At 38.8% G+C, this 22914-nt stretch overlaps 2 protein-coding genes across 2 annotated transcripts in view; one reads left to right on the plus strand and one right to left on the minus strand.

Moving 5' to 3' along the window:
- The window catches only part of LOC139950929 (uncharacterized), a 43103-nt gene that overhangs the window by 12179 nt on the left and 8010 nt on the right, over nt 1-22914 (plus strand). The window lies entirely within an intron of this gene.
- LOC139950449 (alkaline phosphatase-like) lies at nt 544-22770 on the minus strand. Its single transcript, XM_071949129.1, has 10 exons — nt 22704-22770; nt 21533-21759; nt 19796-19970; nt 19058-19233; nt 18551-18662; nt 17129-17227; nt 15972-16112; nt 14656-14856; nt 2315-2437; nt 544-2061 (listed from the first exon to the last, which is right to left on the minus strand). Exons 1-10 carry the CDS (start codon nt 22768-22770, stop codon nt 1814-1816), a joined length of 1569 nt encoding a protein of 522 aa, XP_071805230.1. The 3' UTR covers nt 544-1813.

Consider the following 22914-nt stretch of genomic DNA (forward strand, 5'->3'; position numbering starts at 1 on the left):
GTCGCACAAGTTGTGTGCTTTCAGATGCCTTGAATTTGAGACCTCAACAATTCCAGAAAGTACTTCTTCTCAAAAACTAGTTTTCTTCAGAGAGAGCCGTTACTCACAATGTTTTATACTATTAACATCTCTCCATTGCTCATTACCAAGTAAGGTTTTTATGCTTACAATTATTTGTTGAATTTTGAAAGGTATTAGAAAATGCTTCAAAACAACAGAATTTAGCCATTAACTTATGGTTTGGTGTAACGTACCCCAGAAAAGGTGTCTTCAAATTAAAATCCTCAATTTGTTGAAAAAAAGTTGTTAAAGCTTGACTTGAGTAGTATAATAAAACGTTCGTGTAAAAAGCAATACACAACTGGCCTTGTGTTGTTTGATGTGCTTGCAAATTAGTCTGTTCTGACAAAATACATTAATATTGACAATGTATTTTCTTTTAATTTGACCTCGTTTGAGGTAACAATTTAATTTAAATTTAATAAATGTCTGTTCAATGATAAAAAGCGAAACTACCGTTGGAGTTTCGAGCCAAGGGGGCAATGATGTGTCATAGAAACAATTAGGTTAATTTTTTTGCTCGAGTAAGATGAAAATTTTATGTTTATTAAAACAAAACTAACTTCGGTGTGCTAGTGTAGTCAACACATTCACTTTGCTTACCAATCGGGCACTTCGAGCCGGATGGTGGCGCATTACTTCTTCCTTTTAATTTTTTTACAGATTACAGATTTTAGTGATTGGTAACTGTAAATGTAGTCATTCGATAAATATGTATTGGGGATTGATAAAAAGTGGTCAGACAGAAACAAAATCACACTACAATTGCACGCACGTTAATCTCCCCCAGCTGATAGCCCTGTGGTGCCCGGAAGCTCAGTGGTGACCTTATCATCGTGAGACTTACACGGTCTATTGGAGGGAAATGGTTGATCACCCTGGGAGCCCCATGTGATCTTAACGTCACATGTGAAGTCATATTTACAAACTGGGGGGGGGGGGAACACACACACTAAGCCCACAATAACATCTGAGTATTATAAGTAACGCCCTCTGTTGGTCTAACAATTTTGCAGCCTTAGTTTTAACCACGGCTTTAATCTCCTATAATTAGGAAAGGCGAGGGTCAAAGGTTTCCGATTATACCATAATGTACGAACGACAAAACTGCAAGGAATACAAATCAGCGATACTTCGCGCTATGTAGAAATAAAAGGGACACAGATGACGTTTAAAAGTACGTTTACTTAACAAAATCATGTTTTTGTATAGCTTCATGGCTAAAATTAAGTTATCTCAATATTGACCATGAAAATATAGATTATAAAGAAGTAGAAAGAAAACAGATTGTTACAAAAAAGAATCTCTCCACAACGACCCCTTCCACATGTAACCGTTCATTGCGCGCTAATGCATTGCGCGAAATTTTACTTATTTTCACAGAGCGGGTGACTGGTCTCTGGCTACCACGGCGAACAAGTATATGGACAAGGCAAGGAAACACCAGGGCTACGTTAATATAAAGATCGCAGGTTCATAAATGTCCAAGTAATTTGTTATAGTGATTTGTTTCCATCAAACATTAAACTAAAATGTATCCAGCCAGTTTCTCATTTAGGCCTGGCGTTCTTTTCTTTTTTTATCTGTATAATTCAAAAGTGGTATTACTGAAAAAAGTCGGTCTGATTTTTAAAAGCGGTTGTAAAAAAAAAGTTAAAAGATGTTGTGGGTTGTTTGTTTTACTGTTTGCAAACACTATAATCTTGGCTGTCTTTGCTACAACTGGACAAAATACATTCATTAAATTTCTTTTTCAATCTATAAACTTCCGTACGAAAGAAAACAACATTAAAGCCAAAATGGAATTTGGTCCAGAAGAGGGCGCCCCATTGTGGCAGTTTAACCCGGAAGCATATCTGACCACGTTGGCAATGTAGTGCTGTTCATGGACCCCGTGAAAAAGATGCGACATTGGTCCATTGGCGTAAATAGTGACGTCTTCTCCACCATGAGTCTCTGCATCAATTGGGACAAGCGCTGGATGGTGAAAATCGGCAGCCTCTGCACAAACAAATAATAAAACAATGTTTATCACAATAAAAGTAAAATAATTGTTTACACAAGTTAATGATTAACTCTATGAAATGGCAAAGGGGCACTTTCCCTTGGCAAAATCGTGGTTGCAAAAACTTCCCTGTAACTTTGCCAAGTTATATGTTTAAGATTTAAAATATTTCAAAAAGTCTGCATATACTCGGATTTAATTTTACTGAGTGGTGTACCTGATACTCAAAGTAATCAATTGAAGCTTTACCTGTGTTGGTATCCGTCAGATTCCGTCTCGAACCAATACTTTTGAAGCTGTCTAACTCCTCAATTCCTCCAGGGCCGTTTGCATATGAGAGTGTTGTAAATGGCAAACCGTCATTCATCAGACCTTGACATTAATATGCAAAACCATTTTGTTGTAATTAGAATTTAAATCTGAAAGGTTGGACGATGAATCACCATTCACTTATAGAAAACTGAGAAGCTTGCACAACTTGTTAACATTACTTACTGGTCAGAATTCAGTCTGCATTCGGGTAACTTAACGGAGTTTACTTTTTGTTTCAAAACATAATAAAGCTGCAGTCTGTACAAACAGTTGGATTTATCGAGAGATATCGCCCTTTGAAAAAAGGGGAAGTAAATAAATAATAATAGTTAGAAACAGTCTCTCTTTAAATTCATTGTATACTATTTTGCATACAAATGATATTTTGAAAGATATAGCTTTTAATTGTTCAAAGACACTGGCACTATTGGTAATTGCCAAAGACATAAAAATATCAAACGTCGAAGTTGCGAGATAATAATGAAAGAAAAACACCCTTGTCACACGAAGTTGTGTGCTTTTAGATGCTTGGTTTATATACATCAAACTATAAGTCTGAGGTCTAGAAATCAAATTCAGGAAAAATTATTTCTTTCTCGAAAACTACGTTACTTCAGAGGGAGCCGTTTCTCACAATGTTTTACACTAACAACAGCTCTCCATTACTGGCTACCAAGTAAGGTTTTATGCCATAATTATTTTGAGTAATTACCAATAACAATAGCATAACATAACAATTAATATTTATAAGGCGCTATTCCATCAAGATCATAGCGCACTAGAAAGAAACTAACTTGGAAAAAGGTGAGTCTTAAGGACTTTACGAAAAGCAGACAGAGTATTAGATTCCCTAATGGCAGTTGGGAGATTGTTCCAAATCATGGGCCCAGCCACACTGAAAGCCTTCTGACCTAAAACTTTGTTTGCTCGGGGAACATTCAAGCGATTGATCGAAGAAATCGTGGAGGAGTGTAATGTGACAGTTAAGAGATAATAATGAGGTGTAGTTTTGTTAAAGCATAAAAACGAGAAGAGCAATCTTAAAATGGATTCGTTCTCTAATTGGTAGCCAATGAAGTTCCCTAAGTGATGGGGTAATAATATGTTCTCTCAAAGGTGTGGAACATACTAAACGAGCTGCACTAGTTTGTAGTCTTTGAACTCTGTCCAGTTCATATGACGTTGCACCAAATAAAAGGAGATTGCCATAGTCAATACGAGAGAGGACTAAAGCTCTGACAACATGATGTAGAGTATCCTTATCCAGGTACCGTTTGATTCTCCTTAAGTTACGTAATTGAAAATTTATTGATTGGCAGAGGCTAGAAACTTACTTGCTCATTGTAATATTATGAGAATCAAATTTTATTTATAAGTTGCTGACAGAATCAGTAGGGTATGGTGGCCCTGAAGGGACATCGCACATCGCAAATATCTTTGCAAATATTTGCGATGTCGCAAATATCTTTGCAAATATCTTTGCAAATATTTGCGATGTCGCAAATATCTTTGCAAATATTTGCGATGTCGCAAATATCTTTGCAAATGTCTGCAAATATTTGCGATGTCGCAAATATCATTGCAAATATCTTTGCAAATATTTGCGATGTCGCACATTTTATCGCATACCTTGTCGCATACCTTTGGATATTTGTGGCGAGAAATTTGTCAAAAGCCTAAAGGGCTTCATGACGTCAGATTTGTGATGATAAAACTTTTTCTTGCGGCAGCCATTAAAATCCCTGGTTACCGTTCTATAAAATTGACAAATCTGTCTCTTTTGAGGGCGTTTTACTATCAATAACAACAGTCTTCACCTGATATACCACCCATGAGAACGCGAACAATTTGCATCAATGATATTAAGGTAAGCTTTGATATAAAATGTAATTTTTTATGGTAATTTACTTCGCGTTAAAAATGACGGATACAAGTACGTGTGGCCGGTAACTTAGTGCTGCATCTAATTCGTGAAAATTGTCTTTTGGTTTTATTCTCAACATTTACTGATGAAGCAAAGCTACATTCGGGAATTTTTGGACAGGATAATATTTGTGAAAGTAGGGCTTGTCTTCTTAACTTGTTTATGGTTTTATTTTTCGTTGGCAGACATCAAATTCCTTGTCTGCTGATTAAAAACGAAAGTTGTTTATAAATATTTAAATATAATCCCCAGGCCGAGAACTGGATAGTGATACATGTATTAGTTATAAATATTGCGGTTTCGTTTAAGCTGAACCGATTTTTTTTAAATAAACATTACATTGAACCCTGTTGTTACTTATGAATAATATTTCACTTTGTTCCCTTTTTTCAAGAAATGTTTTGTTGTAATGTAGGTCTACTTTATAAATAATAATATTTCATATTGTTTACTTCTGACTGATGTACCAGGTATTTAGTAATTAATTTGAGTTTTCTGAAGGGAAACACATTTCTTGGCAACTTAAAAAAGGTTACATGATTAAATAAATTTGCATATTAGCCATGAATGAATGAATGATGATACATGCACACCTGCACCACCTTATCAAGCAGGGGCTATATGGGTTGGGTGTTGGGGTGGGGGGGGGGACTTTGCTAGATAGAAAAACATCCTTTGCTTGTGGAATAAGGATTCTAACATTTTTCTGTAGAAGAGGACTGGCATTCATCAACATTCTTACTTGTATCAACTTTCATTGTTTTATTTTATCATGTAGGCCTACAAGTACAATGTAGAGTTGGAAGAGTGACTTTGGTGTGAGGAAAACCACCAGGCCGAGGTTCAAGTCTAATACTAATAGGGGCAAAAGGATACTTGAACACCGCCCATATCTGTCAGGTACGTACGGTATGAATCACATAATAGGGTTTAATGCGTAACGCAGTAAACCGATTTAACACCAGGAAATATGCATAATTATAGTCAGGTTGCACAGTCGGGGCTATAAGCGATTGGGATTGTCAGGGCGCATTCAGACGTGGTTCCATTGTTCTTTTCAACCAACCAAAGCAATGCATTTGGGGAAAGGGTGCTTGTCTTTCTGGGAACCGTCATTGAATATTCTGCCACCGAGGAGTTAAGATAGATTGTATAGTTTCGCAAAATTCGGTACCTTCTTGGCAACTCGCTGGAAGTGGGAACCGCATTAATGAAATCCAAGTGATACCTGATGAGGAGGGCGAAGATGGGCGGCTACAGAGAGTGGTGAAGCCGATGGCTTACTAGCCGGGCAAATCGGGTGAGTCGCTACATTTTCAGACCTAATGCTGGGGCAAGTACAGCCCCAACAGTAACGCTAGTAGGTAACACGAGTACCGTGAATACGGAAAGGTTTCAAACATCTAGTATGTATAAAGGGCCAATAATTGCGAACATCCCACAGATTAATAGTCAGGATATTTCATGGCCTTTACACGTAACTCGGGGTATAACGGACCAACATTCTCAAAGCATGAGTACAGGTACACAAGGACAAGAAAGGGCGGACAATCATAATTTTTCTGGCAGCTTGCCGTTTAATATGAAAGTTAGTCAGAGCTTGTGTCAGTCAGGCCAATCAGGAATAAGTAAGCCTAGTAGTTTAGTGTACAACTTGGCAAACTCTAGTCAATATTCAGGGTATTCCATACATAACAGGGATGGGGCATGTAGTAGGTTAGGAGGGACATCATCTTCAATAGAACTGGGTGGTGCCCAACTTTCAAATGCAGGGTGCAAAATAAGTACAGTAGGGAGCAGTTGCATGTGGGGGTCCATTGATTGCACAGCGGGCTCTTGAAGCATACCGATGGCGGATAACATGCAGCATATGAATTAACCATCAACTCCCTTTAATCCATTGATATCGGTTTGTAGCGAATTGGGCGAGGGCCTACCGCTAACCTTAAAATTTTTAAGATTATTCATAGCGAGTTTGTGGATTTTGCTGTGATCTTACAAAGAAGAGTGACCCTATAGTAGTACAAATAGCCTACCGCTAACCTTAAAATTTTTAAGATTATTCATAGCGAGTTTGTGGATTTCGCTGTGATCTTATAAAGCAGAGTGACCCTATATTAGTACAAATAGCGGTCAAGACACAATAATTCTTGCTGGCTGTAAACGAGGGGGGTTTTATAATATGGAAAGATAATAAACACAGGCGTCCAATTACTTCTATACATTACATGGACCTCTGCATTTTTGACTTATGTAGCAGTGTATTTGCGAGCTCATCTCCATAGAACACATAGAATTATTGAAATATTGTCAGATCGTACGCACAGAGAGCAGCAGCTCGTCCAATAAGGGGGGATGGCGCACTTTTAGAATGAGGCAGCAATTAACACCAGTTAGATCATGGGCATAATTGACGATGAATTATGGGCATTGCACGTCACAGCACCATGTGTTAATCAAGCTCTAGAACAAAGTGTACATAAAGAATAGAAGGGCAATACCAAGTTTCATTATGACCTTTCGGAATGATTGATCATTATTAGGCACTAAATGGCCAGCTTCCATAAATCAAGGGGTAGCCTATTGCATAATATTAAAATTAAAGACCTTTGCATCTTCTTCCATTTGTACATACGTATCTGGTATTTCATATGTTTAATGAATAGGGTGGTATAGATGGCCTTAGCTTTCGATCCAAACCGGACCTAGTTCAGAGGCATAACACAAGTACAAACAAATACATATCCATTCATAGAAAAAGAGAGGGGAAATGGATTAAAGGAAGAAAGAAGCGGGAAAATAACAGCCAATCAAAGTTTCTATATCAGAAACAATTGGTGGCTATGAACCAATACGAGTAGAGTGGCGAGGACAAAGGAGGTTTCATATGAAAGGATGGATTACTGGACCATAAAAGTGGTAAATGCATCGTTCGTTAACAATGCAGGGAAACATGAAAGGGTAGAATTAGAGAACAAGTTGCATCAAGATGCAATTAACAATGGTCAATTAATAGAGAAAAGCAAGATCAAAAGTACGATGGTATTAAAAATAGGTATGAGGGACCTGTGAAAAAAAAGGGGGGGGGTTACTTACATGAGATAGTTATAGTAACAAATATATAGGAACAACTTTAAAAAATTAATTTATACTTGAGTTACAGAATATAAACAACATTATAGTTCTCAAGCAGAAGTGAAGTGGGGGTAACGGGAATTTATTTAACACCAGTGTTTATGTTTAGTCCAAAGGACTTGACTGTCTTGAGTTGGTGAATCCAGTGTGATTATCTATGCTTGCAGTTATATTTCATATGTTCATAAATTGCACAAATGGGAGGATCCCAAGGGTGGTTTCATTGTTTCTAAGATGAAAGAGGATTGTAGACGCTTGGACCCTCGGCAAGATTCAAGATGTTCCATTACATTTCCAGTGCTGAGCAGTCTGGTTAGTTTTTACCGCCAGTCTGCAAAATATTGAATTATTCGGTTGGGTCCTGAGGCGAATTAGAATAAATCTGCTTTATACTTGTTAAGTATAAAGAGTTACACGGTTCAACGGTTGGCGGGAACATTGAATAGGACTGGGTGCGGTACCCAGGGTAAGGCTTATCTGGCTATGCTATCAATATACACATTAAAGCTTTGTTAATTTAGTCTTTTTTTAGTCGTTATATAGTTTAAGTATCATCGGTAACAGTAGCAGCTACCATAGCTTAGCAGGGAGGTCAGTACTAGCTTGAACCTGAAAGCGTTGATTTGCATAGATCAGGTGTACGTTTCCAATATCGGTTGGTTTTTCGTATCTGGCGGTCAACACAGCACTGATGTTCCATGGCAATGACACGTTGTGTCGTAAAAATGTCGGTACAAAATGTAACGAACAATGGAGGCGGGCTAAACCGTAAAGCTTACGTATTTGAACAACAAAGGCGCATGATTAAAAATTATCAGTTGATCCGGTTATTCAAGTTACAGGGTGTAATTATTGTCAGTGAAGACGAAAATTCGGTCGTTACAAAAAGTAACAAACATTATAATGTGGGACTAAACGTACAGAGTATGTACATGAGATGAGAAGACGCATGATTAAAAATGATCGAGTGATCCGGTTATTCAAGTTACAGGGTGTAATTATTGGCAGTGAAGATAACAATTCGTAAAGTGGTTACAAAAAGTAACCCATTATAATGTTGGATTAAAATGTAACAGAGCATACACATGAAATGACAAGATGCATGATTAAAAATAGGTTCAATTACAGGGTGTAATTTTTACAGTGAAGACAAAAATGTTCGATGCAAACGTAGAAGAGTGTGAAGATGAAAAGAGAAGATGAATGATTAAAAAGGAATCAGTTGCTCCGGTTGCAGCATAGCTTGCAGACATCTTCATCCGGTTGCAGCATAGCTTGCAGACATACCATATTTGACTTCTATGACCTTTATTAAAGTAGCATAGTCAATGTTTAAAGTATAATCAGCATATGAAGCTCTGCTGTTAAAAGCAGCATTCTTGGTTGCCCTTTTCGGTTATTCTGAGGGTGAGTGAGTTTACAACTCACGATGGCAAATTCCCGGGCGTTGCGTATGGGTGATATTTCCTTTAATCAGGAAGGGAATTTGCAAGTAGTTCTAAGATATTCAAAAACGGATCAAGTGGGTAAAGTTCAATCATTTCTATTGACAGGAATGCCAATACTTCACCGTTTGTACATTGAGGGGGGACCCTATGTCAGCCAGACAAGTTAATCACATCTTAAAGTAGGGATTAAGGCCTTCAGGTAAACCCCACACCCTTTTCAGTTCATAGTTGCAGGATATGTTTGGGGTTCGGGAGGAACAAATCAAAAGTATGGGGAGATGGAAGTCTGGAGCACTTGAATCCTACATTAGGCCAGACTTAATGTTTTCAATTGTCTAAAAGGGGGTAGCTTGTAGCAAGGTCATAAATAAGCAGTGTAGACAACCGCTTCTTTAATTAGCATATTGCCGTTTAAGATAAATAATCATTTACAAGATTGGTGAATGTTGAGTTGGTTGTTAACAAATTGTGTACAGCATTTTCAACTACATACAAGACTTTGACAAGATAAAATATTGGTCAGAACAGATTACCCAGGCTGTTTTTCTTTGAATTTGTTTTTATACAGATGTTTATCGGGGACAGTATCATTCGCCACAGCAGCGGCACAGTGGTGGTACAGTGAAATGGAAAGGCGTGTCTGGGGCACGCCTGGACGGCTGGGACTAGGCTCAGGAGATACGGCAAAAGGCGAGGTCCCGACGGCAATAGTGTTACATCTAAGGACCAAAGATATCTTGAAGGAAAATTCGGGACAGATAACACATAGGGTAAAAGGGAGCCTAAAGATGTTCATCAATCCGATGCAAGAACGTGGGTACCGGGACAGTATCATTCGCCACAGCAGCGGCACGGTGGAGGTACAATGACATGGAAAGGCGTGTCTGGGGCACGCCTGGACGGCTGGGACTAGGCTCAGGAGACTCCTGGCAAAAGGCGAGGTCCCGACGACAATAGTGTTACATATAAGGACCAAAGATATCGTGAAGGAAAATTCGGGACAGATAAGACATAGGGTAACAGGGAGCCTAAAGATGTTCATCAATCCGAAGCAAGAACGTGGATACCGGGACAGTATAATTTGCCGCAGCAGCGACACAGTGGTGGTACAAGTGACATAGAAAGACGTGTCTGGGGCACGCCTAGACGGCTGGTACTAGGCTCATCAGGAGATACCTGGCAAAAGGCGAGGTCCCGACGACAATAGTGTTATATCTAAGGACCAAAGATATCTTGAAGGAAAGTTCGGGACAGAGTAGACATAGGGTAAAGAGAGCCTAAAGGTAATTAGGAACATCCTACCCAACACACGGTTAATTTGGTCAGACATTTTGTTAAGGGTGAAGTATCAAGGTAAAGTTAAAGGAGGGCAGAAAAACGCTGCACTTGGGATTTAAATATGTATGCAAAGAAGATACTTCGGGAGATGCAAAACGCACCTGTTATAAAACACCCCCATCTCATTAACCCTTCCCGGAAGGTGCGTACTGGCAAGACATGATTCATTTGGTTCCATCAAAATTTATCAGACGGGTTGACACTCGGAGAAAGTTTTGTAAAAAAAAAAAAAAAAGGGGGGGGGTGTTTTGGCAAATTTGTATATCAAAATTTGCTTTGGCGGTAAGTTTAGGTTGTTCCTATAAACAAGAAGCTAATAGGCATTGTAGCCTGTGAGGAAGTGGTAAATTCATTTATGTGAATTGATATGGATAAATATGGTGGTAATAAAATGATGTGATTGTATATAAAGAAGTAGATTAATTTGGTACCTTCTTGGCAACTCGCTGGAAGTGGGAACCTCATTGACCCGGAGTTTTCTCCAGTCAATGAGTGCATTTATAATTATAATAATTGTAATTAGTCTGGTACCTTCTTTGGCAAATCGCCGAGAAGTGGGAACCTTTGCGGATTGGAAATTTACCGTTCGCAAAGTGAGGGATTGGGACCCTTTGCGAATTGGTCGCAAAGTGTATTATAATGGGAACTGGTATACTTCTTTATGAGTGTGGATATCACTGGATGGAATTAAATAAAGGGAAATCCCTTATATTATTATGAATGGGCGTTTTACCACCGAATTCAGAGTACGGAATAAATTAACTCTTGGCAGAGTTCACTACAACAACAAATCCTTGTGTCTGTGTATATTTATCAGGTGGTAATTGGTTTTTACCCATATTATACACCAATGTGTGTTATATAAGCACTGTAAACTCAGTACTTACCCGAGTTCTGTGAAAACAAAAATCACAGGCAAATTACTCGGGTGGGATTCAAATCCACAACCTTTGCAATTCTAGAGCAATTTCATGCTAAACTAGACCACCGAGTTTGCCCAGTAGCTGAGGCAGTTTGAATCCTAAATTTTAGCAGCTGGAACTGCAAATGATATTAAAATTGCACTGGGTTACGAATATTCAGTTTGGTTTTTACTCTGGTAAGTGTTGAGTATATAGTGCTAACACCACATCGGTGTATATGGGTAAAAACCAAAATGAATACTATAAATATCAAGGCTGTGGCATTATTTACTCCGAAAAGGACGACGGTCTAAACCCACCCGTATACACTGTGCGTAGTGTGTAATCACACCGCACGACCCACCCGTATACACCGTCACATTGCTGAACACTCGTCGTACGACTACTGTGCACAAGTCATCCGCACTCGTACCACTATTACCGCATGCAGAGGCCGTGTACGGGGGCGTCATGTCGTGCGATGTGGTTAAGTTTACGCAGTGTACAATGTATACGGTGGGTTTTTACAGTGGCGTTTTTTCGGAGTGACAATTTGACTGCCGTAGCAAGGCTTAGCAAGGCTAACCCAACATCCTTTTGAGATGTTCCCGATAATCAGTGGTGATCTGGAGTTCGAGAGACTTCCAAGTCAATCCCCCCTTGAATGTTAACCTTTGTTTTTTATACATGGGGGGGGGGGTAAGAAAGAAAACTCTCTAAACCAACATTAAATCCCAAGAGCTAAAAAACAATTTTGTTTAAATACATTGTACAATGATCACCCGAATGGTTTGATTAATGCTATAATTTTGCAATTTAAAATGTTGAGGGCTGCATTGATTATTTGATCATACATGTACTCAAGCATTGATTCATTGATCATACTCGAGCATTGATTATTTGATCATACTCAAGCATTGATTCATTGATCATACTCAAGCATTGATTATTTGATCATACTCAAGCATTGATTATTTGATCATACTCAAGCATTGATTATTTGATCATACTCAAGCATTGATTATTTGATCATACTCAAGCATTGATTATTTGATCATACTCAAGCATTGATTATTTGATCATACTCAAACATTGATTATTTGATCATACTCAAGTATTTATTATTTGATCATACTCGAGCATTGATTATTTGATCCTACTCAAGCATTGACTATTTGATCATACTCATACGGTTGTATCTTCTTCTAAATTCAGTTACAAGGATCTGCAGAAAAGCGTCAATGTGAGAAGCGTAACATGTGCTAACCAGTTCCGCATCAAAGCGAAAGACCTGTTAGTTCATTTCAGAACAATATAAGATGTCATCAGTAGGCCTGCTGGGCAACAAGTGAAGTTTACTACTCATCAAAAACATTGTAGTCACGACTTTGAAACTCGATGCGACTATTTTAAACTCCTAAGATACATTGCGGCAAGTTGTTTGCCGCAGGCCCAATCAAGTAAAATTAATGTGCTTAGAGGATTGAAGTTGTTGGGAATAGTCAAGAGCGACACAATTGGAGACTTCCCAACGCTAGGTGGCAGCAGACTTACCGGGCAAACTTCTATTGTTTATGTAGTTATGAGCTTGCGCATAATTCTGAGAACAATGGCTTTGCCCGATAAGTCTGCTGCCACCTATCGTCCTAGAAAGTCTCCTGTTGGTTCACCAAGCAGTAGTCGTGACTGTTTTTGTAGTAGTCATGGTAGCACGTCGACTATCTGAGTAGTTGAAAAATGGTATTTGTAACTCGACAAGGCAATCAATAGTCTCCGCTTCGACACTTGTCACACTAGTCGCTTAGACTTAGTCATCGGTAGAGGAAATATCACCTGTGATTCAGCAGAAGAAACTTCACCAGTGTCGACAAAGATATAAAGCTCAATTCTAAATGTAAAGTAACATAAAGCAAACTGACCTGTCCTTATTTGCTAATTTTTGCTAGCAACTATTCTACAGCTGAAAAATACAGTAAGAAAAAGCTTGACAATTCCGAAATACTAACCTAACAGTTGACGAAATAATCATGTTTCTTTACTTTAAAGTGGAGATGATCATAGTTGCAATGAACTTCAAAATTGTTAAGTAACCTAACATTTTCCCAGCCTAATGGGAGAACACAAACAATTATTTATTAGCACCGTCTTTGTAATCTTAAAAAAAGTTATTTAAAAAATCAATTGCTGTAAATTGATACTTCTTTTGTTTAAAGGTAACTCAATTTATGATAAAATAAAGTTGTCATTGTAGTGCAGTATAGCTTGTATGCAGTTTTTACTTGATAGTCAGAGTATGTTGTTTTTATTCTAAAAGAATGTTCTAGTATTTAACAACTTACCTTTCGAAATTTCCCTGCTTTCAGTTTCAATGCAATTTCAATTCCAGTTTCATAAAGCGACGTTTTCAGAACATTTTTGGTCCGTTTTGTTGTTGATGAAAACAACCATCATTTGTTGGCTTTCACTAAAATAAGTCATTTTTCAATCAAGTGAAGCTAAGAAGTGGGCTGCTTTAATTATTACAAGTTATTGAGGTACTGTTACAATAATTAAACCATCAGAAAGCGAATATGCGTTTGTTACAATACAAAAGGTATGATTATGTGTTTTGTGGTGGTGTTATTTTTTTAATTTTTATTTTACAATCAATAAATAAATGCCTCACACACAAAAAGCAGACGACGCACGTTTGTCCTCGTGCATTATTATTTCCCCCATGATCCACCACGCCTGAAAATCCCAAGCCTGAAGCGTCAAGCCTGAGCCTTCGATTCGTAAACGCTCTATGTACACAGCAAGTTGTACTATGGTAAAGGCGCTTCGCCGCTCGCGGTTATGTTCTTTTTTTCGAGTGTTAAATTTTTGGGGCTGTGCGTGCTATCCGGTGTGCCGCGTGCGCCTTGACTAAAGGCTAGTGCAAGTTGTAATGGCATAACAAAAAAAACATGCGCGGACTGTATCCGACTATCCACCCGTGTGTACATGTTAATGGAATGAAGGCTGGAACCCAAACAACCCTTTAGGCTCTTGAAAAATTTCTCGCCACAAATATGCAAACTATGCGACAAAGTATGCGACAAGGTATGCGATAAAATGTGCGACATCGCAAATATCTGCAAAGATATTTGCAATGATATTTGCGACATCGCAAATATCTGCAAAGATATTTACAATGATATTTGCGACATCGCAAATATTTGCAAAGATATTTGCAATGACATTTGCGACATCGCAAATATTCGCAAAGATATTTGCAAAGATATTTGCGACATCGCAATTATCTGCAAAGATATTTGCGACATCGCAAATATTTGCAAAGATATTTGCGACATCGCAAATATTTGCAAAGATATTTGCAAAGATATTTGCGACATCGCAAATATTTGCAAAGATATTTGCGATGTGCGATGTCCCTTCAGGGCCACCATAGTAGGGTCAATCGATGTATCAGTTTTATTTTCATTGAGCTTAAGCTTGTTAGAAGTCATAGTGTCCACTGCCTTTAAAGTTATATTTGTGGAAGAAACTTACCTCCTCTGCCGAGTATTGGACTACCACGATCAGCTGCTCCTCCTATAGAGAGTACATGGCTATGGTCGGCAGTTACAATAAATAAAGTCTCCATTTCATTGGTCATTGACATCGCCTTGGCTACAGCCTTATCCATTGCAATGGTATCATGCAGGGCGTGGTAGGCTAACCCGTCATGATGCGCATGGTCAATTCGGCCACCTTGGTGTATCAATTCAAGATAGTATGATTTATTTGTGTTTAAATTATTGACATTTTATGATAAATCTGGTAGTGTGTCTTGTTCGTGAAGAATGTTCACGCTGTCACCATCTTGGTCATGTTCCCTGTTTCCATAATAGTAATGAATGCTAACATTCATTGCGCAAACATGGCACCAGCCTCAGTTTGGTTACAATGGAGTATAAAGTCAAGATGGCCACACCGTGATAAAGGTTTATAATCACGCTGTCACCATCTCGGTCATGTTCCCTGTTTCCATAACAGTAATGAATGCTAACATTAATTGCGCAAACATGGCACCAGACTATTATTTTGTCCAGCCTCAGTTTTGTTACAATGAGTTTGAATGGAGTAAAATCAAGATGGCCACACCGTGATAAAGCAACATCATAGACGGAGTTTTTGTCAACCAAGATTCGAAAACTAGGAATACATAGATAACAAACGATGGCCCTAGTTTTTAAAAATGTTTGTTTACAACCAAATTACAAGTTTGCAGAAAAGTCTACTTTGGTGACAAAATCTAGTAGGTTGGTTGCATGTTATTTGGCCGTCCATGCCAACCTGCGTGGTCTTGTTATCAACAATGAAAATACATACAATCTGTGACTGGACAATGGCATCAAAGATGCCGGACAATGTAAATACTCCATATAACGAGGTTTCAGATTGTCAATGATTTTCTAAGCCTCAAAAAAAAAGAGGTAGGGCCTATAACGATAACCTCTTGTGAAACAGCAGCAATGACACAAAGGGCTCATGTAGTCTTGTTCAAGGTCTTTTACGCAAGCACCGGCTCGCTACTATGAATTCAAGAACTGAATAGTTACTATACTGCACGGTATATAACATTACTTAATACCGTGGGGTCGAAGCATGGTTTTTCGAGGTTGTTGTACCTCATACAACGAGGCTGCAACTAGACTCGGTATCAAGTACTGTTATGTACCGTGCGGTATAGTATATATGCAGTTAGTGAATTCAGAGCGGGTCGGTGCTTGCGTATAGAGGCTTGGACAAGGCTAGGGCTCATGAAACCAATTAACCAACACTCTACAAAAACCAGAAACCTGTATGTTGTAATAATAACTTACCCTCAACCATAAGGAAGAACCCGTCTTTGTCCTTCTGAAGTATCTCGATGGCCTTTTCTACCATCTCAGACAATGAGGGCTCACCCCCTACGTCATTCATTCGGTTACCTTCAAATTGCATGTGACTGGGCTCAAACAAACCTGAAAGGTAAGCAAAGTTAATACCACTGTCAAATAAAAGTTTCTATATTAAATCGTCCTGGTTAGTTATAAAGTTCAAACTTAAGACGGACACGTAATATTATTGTGATATAATAATAATAAAAACTGAGTGCAAACAAAGTAATGTAATGCTGTACAACCAATAATTTTGGTTTGCTTGAATATAAAACGTGTTAAAGACACTGGGGACCTTTGGTAACTGTCAAAGACCAGTCGTCACTTGGTATATCTCAACATATGCATAAAATATTACAAACCTGGAGCGCGTTTTGGCGACCCTAACCAGAAACATATTTGAGCTTTGGCTATTGGTCGAGCGTGTTCGGTTGAACCGCTGTTCCGACCAAACCGTAACCGACTTGTTGGCTCGATTAGGCTTGGTTTTAAGATGGCGGACTCTAAAAACTAACGGAAAACGTACTGAAATTCTTTTAAAAATGAAATACTTTGAAGCATAACAATTAAATAATGTTGATAAAATTACAAAGACTAAGTTCCATTCCTCGATAATAAAATGACGGCAATATATTTTGAGAGCATAAATTTTCAAGAGATGTACCTACGTCATGAATTTTTTCTGGTTACCGACCCGTTTTCGCGTAGCTCTCTGCATTTTTTTCTTCGGTCAGTGAATTTGACGTCAGCAACTTGTTTCTGGTCATGGTCGCCAAAACACTCCGCCCCTGTTAAAATTTGAGCTCAATTGGTCGTCGAACTTGCGAGATAATAATGAAAGAAAAAATACCCTTGTCACACGAAGTTGTGTGCTTGAATTCGAGATCAACGGCACCTAGCCTAAAGCCCAAGCCAAATAAGTGACACAACCTTCGATACCAAAATGAAACCCTCCCTACCAAACCAACATCCTAGACCTATTAACATGAACATTTAGCCCAAGATTTATGCGGCGCATAAAGGTTGTAGGCACAATCATGTTCCGAACGACAGACGATTTTTCGTACTTGTTCAAATTGGTACATAAAACAACAACTCACCTAAAAGGTTGTCAGTTTCAAGTGGATTGACGTCTTTAAATTGTTCCAAATTCCACACGTACTTGCTGTTTGTCTTGTCTTTACCTGCTTGCCATTCGTCTTAAACAAAACATAATATTGTAAAACAACTAGTGAAACAAATCCTTGCTTGATTGTTTCAATTCGTAGTATATAGCAAGAGCTTCATGTGACCGAAAGAAAATTAAATGCTGTGGAACTATAACAAACATCTATAAAGTCAAGGTTTGATCAAGTGAAACTGTTTTGATGAGAGATGCTTCTACAAAACACAACATTTTAAAAGAACATAAACATACAAGAATAATTATAAGATGAATAGATTCATTACCATTAAAGACACTGGACTATATTGGTAATTGTCAAAGACCAGTCTTCTCACTTGGTGTATATCAACATTATGCATTTATGCATAAAATAACAAACCTATGAAAATTTGAGCTCAATTGGTCGGCGAAGTTGCGAGATAATAATGACAGAAAAAAACTCCCTTGTCACACGAAATTGTGCGCTTTCAGATGCTTAATTTGGGGCCTTCAAAATCTAATTATGAGGTCTCGAAATCAAATTCGTGGAAAACTACTTCTTTCTCGAAAACTACGTTACTTCATAGGGAGCCGTTTCTCACAATGTTGTATACTATCAACCTCTCCCCATTACTCGTTACCAAGTAAGGTATGCTAATAATTATTTTGAGTAATAACCAATAGTGTCCACTGCATATAAATAAGTTCGTCTGGATTGTTGATGATCATGAAAAAAAAAGATTCGTTTTTACAAATCCAAAATTATGTATGATGTTACTATAATTGACAAAGCTCCTAGCTTAGGAGTAAAACGTAACTACTAGTACTAAATTATTTGTAAAGTATACATCATACATAATTTTGGATTTGTAAAAACGAATCTTTTATTTCAGATTCATTACCACTTTATATTCAAGTACATTCCTCCTATCTTCTATAACTACGCACCATGCTGTCTCTATGGTAATGTCAGCGCCTTGTGGCTCATGGACAGTTATCGATTCACCATTATCGACTTACCAATATTGATTTACCATTGTCGTTTCAATATTATCTTTTCCCATTATCGATTCTCCATTACTGATTCACAGTTATCTTTTTACGACTATCGGTTCACCAATTATTGATCCACAAATATTATCGAATCACCATTATCGATTCACCAACATCGAATAGTGGTTATTGATTTACAAATATCGACTCACCAATATCGACTAATAATTATCGATCAACCAATTTTGATTCACCATTATCAATTCAGCATTATTGATTTCAGTAGCTCGGTTTCTATGGAATCTGGATGGGATCAGAAGCTGTTAAAGCAAAATGGTGCAATAGTCATCAATAATTGGGTTTAAATTTGGTCAGGTTTACATACCGATGAGATTTCGTCCATCATTTCTAGATCCAGCTTTAGAAGAGTCTTCATGATACTCTGGGTCGGCAGCTTCTCTCGGTAACATTTTCATCCTTCCCCCACCCATTATAACCTGGCATAGATTAATGAAGAATTAGTATAAAAATTACCGTACCATGAAGTTGGTGGTCGGCATGCAGCAATGACTAGCAGGTAGGGTATTCTAGGAAGCTGCTTCGGAAGTGCTGCTAGGAAGTTTGAAATAATGACATTTGCCAGCCTTTCATTATGTGAGCACGCTTTAAAAAAAATGCTAAAAAATGATTAACTGTTTAAATTGATTAACTGTTTAAATTGATTAACTATCGAATGCTTCCAGCTACCTGTTTCATTGCCGGTCAGTTTGTGAGATACTCTGATTCAAAAACCAAAATAACCCATGATATTGGTAAAGGTATCGAATAATCAAAAGGTACATTCAGAATAGTGAACGCAAACACTGGTTTGTGTCAATGTTGCAGATTGTACCTGTGTATCCTGTCCGAGTGTTATGAGTTGCTGAGCGATGTCAATGCAACCGATGTCAGTTTCCTTCTGCGGTATATCAGAGTCACACTCCCGTGCTCGATGGGGCGAATGTGCGTAAAGTGCGGCAGGGGTAGCGTGTGTCACACGGGCAGTGCTGACGAATCCCGTTGCCTTGCCTTTAGAAAGCACACAAAGCAACGAAAACCTAATTTATTAGCTATTATATTCGATCGATACAATTTCAAGAACACAAGATTAAAATTAATACAAAACACTTGACAACAAATCAATGAAGGTAAATCATACTTATTATACACACATTGACTGGCAATGAGGTAATTGTACGTCTACCCCCGAGGGACTTTGAGTGACCAGAAGAGGGACCTATTTCCCGAGGCTGAAGGCCAAGGGAAATAGGTCCCTCTTCTGGTCACTAACAGGCCCGAGGGGGAATAGACGTACACTAGTTACCGACTTGTGTCGGTCTTAAAATGTGAAATAAGAACAACACGTGGAAAAGAAAGGAAGTTTTGTAGTTGCTGTTCACGGTTCAAGTCAAGAGAGGGCGCTGTAACAGGGCACTATTTTCAAAGAGCTAGTTCCCGCAAAACACATGCGCCCGATCACTAGACTAAGCTTATCCCACGAGACCGTGTTTCAGCCAACCAGAATACAGAAAAAGGCAAGAGGTGTGTTATAAAACATTATATGAATATGTTGACGTTCTTTTAAACTTACCAGACTTTTGAGCAGATATCATAACAGACTCCACATTAGCATTGAGACTAGATTTACAATCTCCTTTAATAGCAGAATCGTCTAGCCCTATCACTGCTGTCTTGGTTTTAACACCACTAAAATAAGCAGTAGCCGTACCAGCCGAGTCCGGTACTTGCCTGTCGGTATTGTACGTCTAGAGGATGAAAGAGTGCAGGAAATATTCTCAGACTAAATGCTCCGTATGCTTGACCACGTGGGGCGCACTCAATATAGTGGGTGCGTTCGTTTAGCTTCCCTGGGTCGACCCCGATCTGCCCCGGTACTTTAGAATAGCTTTGACGGGGCTCACCCGTGTCAGCGCCCCCCCCCCCCCCCCCCCTGCTTGTGGAGTGGGTCACTTGGGGTGACCTGAGGTGCATGCCATCACCACGAGAGGGCGAGTGTGTTCGTTCGATTAGCTCTTGTCAGGGGTTCACCCGAGTGAGCACCGCGGGGTCGACCCAGGGAAGCTTATCGGGCACACCCACTATTTGTATCATATTTGGACACCGATTTCATTGGATAAACGTGCAGTGACGTAAGCATTCTGTTTCCGTGTTTTGATTGGTCCGAGGTGATTTTTGGCATTTGTACTAGCGGTCATCTGCATATGAATCTAGGTGAAAGGTGAAGATGGACAAGGATTGACCTACGCTAGAGGCCACTCTCTAGCGTTATCATTCACGAGCCTCGAAGTGTGACGTCAGATGTTCAGGCTATAGGGATATACTAGCTTGAACATCTGACGTCACACTTCGAGGCTCGTGAATAACGCAAAAGAGTAACCTCTCGCCTCTAAGGTCAATCCCCGTCACCAATCCCCGTCAATCCCGTCCCACGATTCGTCCACTTGTTGCGCCGTTAATGTTGCTTTAGAGACGGGTTGTAATGGCTCCTTTAAAGGTTTTATTGTCCTTGGTTTATATGATTGTAATGTGGTGGCTATGTTTTCCAGTCTTTAATAACTGTTTGGGGATGAATGAATAAACCCCGTGATACAAATATGTTTGATAGCGCCCTCATTCGGTCAAAAGTACGGCGCATTTCTGTTTGAATGTCCAAATCAAAGTACAGGGCTGCGTATTGGCGGTCGTACCAATAGATGTTTCAGTCATTGTCCAGTGATTATCCAATGTCCAATTCAACCGCCAAAAACTCACCCATGGCTGGCTTAAAGTCAGCGCGAAAATAATCTGCAGTAATTATGCAAAATGACATTCCCACAATATACCTGCATTGGTGCAAAATAATTCTCTTAAAAACCCACAACCGGCAACTTTCCGCACAATAGTTAAACAATACTATTGTAATCATAAATAACATTTGTTATTACTTTACCGTGACATGACTTGGCTTGTTTCGATGCGGTACCATTATGAGAGTGTGGGCTTCGACGAGTGCAATTTGTTTGCATGATCACTGCACAATTACTAGTGAGTTACTCCTGCATTGCAGTTTAAAAAGTAGTAGTAAGGGCGTTTCATGTATAGTGGGTGGATTTCACAAGAGCTAGGACTAGTCTTTTCTCGACTTAGGACGAGTTACTCGTCCTAACTTTGGACTACCCATACGTTTTTAATATCTCCTAGGACTAGTCCTAACTCTTTGTGAAATCGACCCCAGACCTGCTTTAAGTGGGGAGGTTTTTTAAACGGTGAAGATCTCCTGCAGTAGTTGTTTCAGTGTGTAGGTTCGAGACGTAATAATTATTGTTACCTTTGACAAAGCTACACTAGGGAACTTATCCCATTCGAGGTCTGTTTCTTCCCCGTGATCTCCTTCCAGCTGCCCCTTGAGAATCCTCGCAGCCGTCACGGTTGTTATACCCATCCCATCTCCGACGAAAAACACCACGTTCTTAGCTTTATTCGTGCTGAGTGTTTGCTCTCTGGTAATAGCTTTCTGCAAACTGTCACTAGCCAGGTCATTCCAGTACTTCGCACCTACAACGATTAATTTATACAAACACTACAAACACTACTCGAAGACAATCAGATAGTGTCGTCTGCTCAGAACTGAAAGATCATTGGTGGAATTTTATGGGTTTCGTGATTTAGCTTTTGCAGATGTTGAAGCTCCTTGTAAATATGATAAATTGATCAAGAGTGCACCTTCCATGTGTTTTGCATACATGCAATGTGTTTTGCACATCGTCAACTTTTTTTTAAATCAAAGTTGGCCAAAAACAAGTTCACTTGAAGCCATTTTGTCAGTTGACTACATCTGAACGTCCAAATTGCAGCCCCATGGAAAGCAAGGGGGAAATTAGTGGCCATTGCAGAATTTGTTTCTCCAACCAGCACATCATCATCTGGACAGAAGTTCTCATCATCTGTCGAGTTAGGATCCCATTGGAACAAGCGCCGACAACTCTTGGCACCACCAAAAAAAAACACTTTCATTTACGTAATAAAACATCCATTTGTTGATTATGGGGGTATTTATTTTCATTTAATTAATCACTATACAGATATCTAATTGGCATATAGTTCTTAACATTATTGTTATATTAATTGCAACACCCAAACACATATACCGGGTATTTTGTTACGAGATTATGGTGTGTTCTTTCTCGACCATCATCTTCTGTGTTTTTCGAGAAAAAAGAATCGTCTGTAATATTTGTTGTGTTCGTACGTCGTTAAACTATCAATAAAAGACAATGGAACAGGGCACATTGCGTCAAAAACTCGGGTTCTATTCACGTGATAACAACAAGCAAAACAACAGAGCTCTCGTACAACCAGATCTCGCATGAAACAATGGCATCATATTCTATAAATAGATCACTAAGTATGCATACACTACAATATTCAAATTTTATCTGTTGAAAAGTCAAATGGAGCTCTACTCTATGGTTCAAGCGAGAACCACTGGGCCTACTTACTTTGTGAAAGCACATTGCCTCCTGCAGTCAGCATACAGATCCAAATTAACCATCTTAAATCCAACATGTTGAAATCAAAGTAACAAAATCAGAGAGGGAAACAGTGTATACCGATCGTCACTGTTGTTACCAGACTGAGGTCATAGTCAGTTTGTATTACAGACTTCATAACTATAGATTAGCAATAACTTATCATGTCATTCATTCTTTG

Source organism: Asterias amurensis, chromosome 18, assembly GCF_032118995.1.
Source record: "Asterias amurensis chromosome 18, ASM3211899v1".
NCBI lineage: Eukaryota > Metazoa > Echinodermata > Asteroidea > Forcipulatida > Asteriidae > Asterias > Asterias amurensis.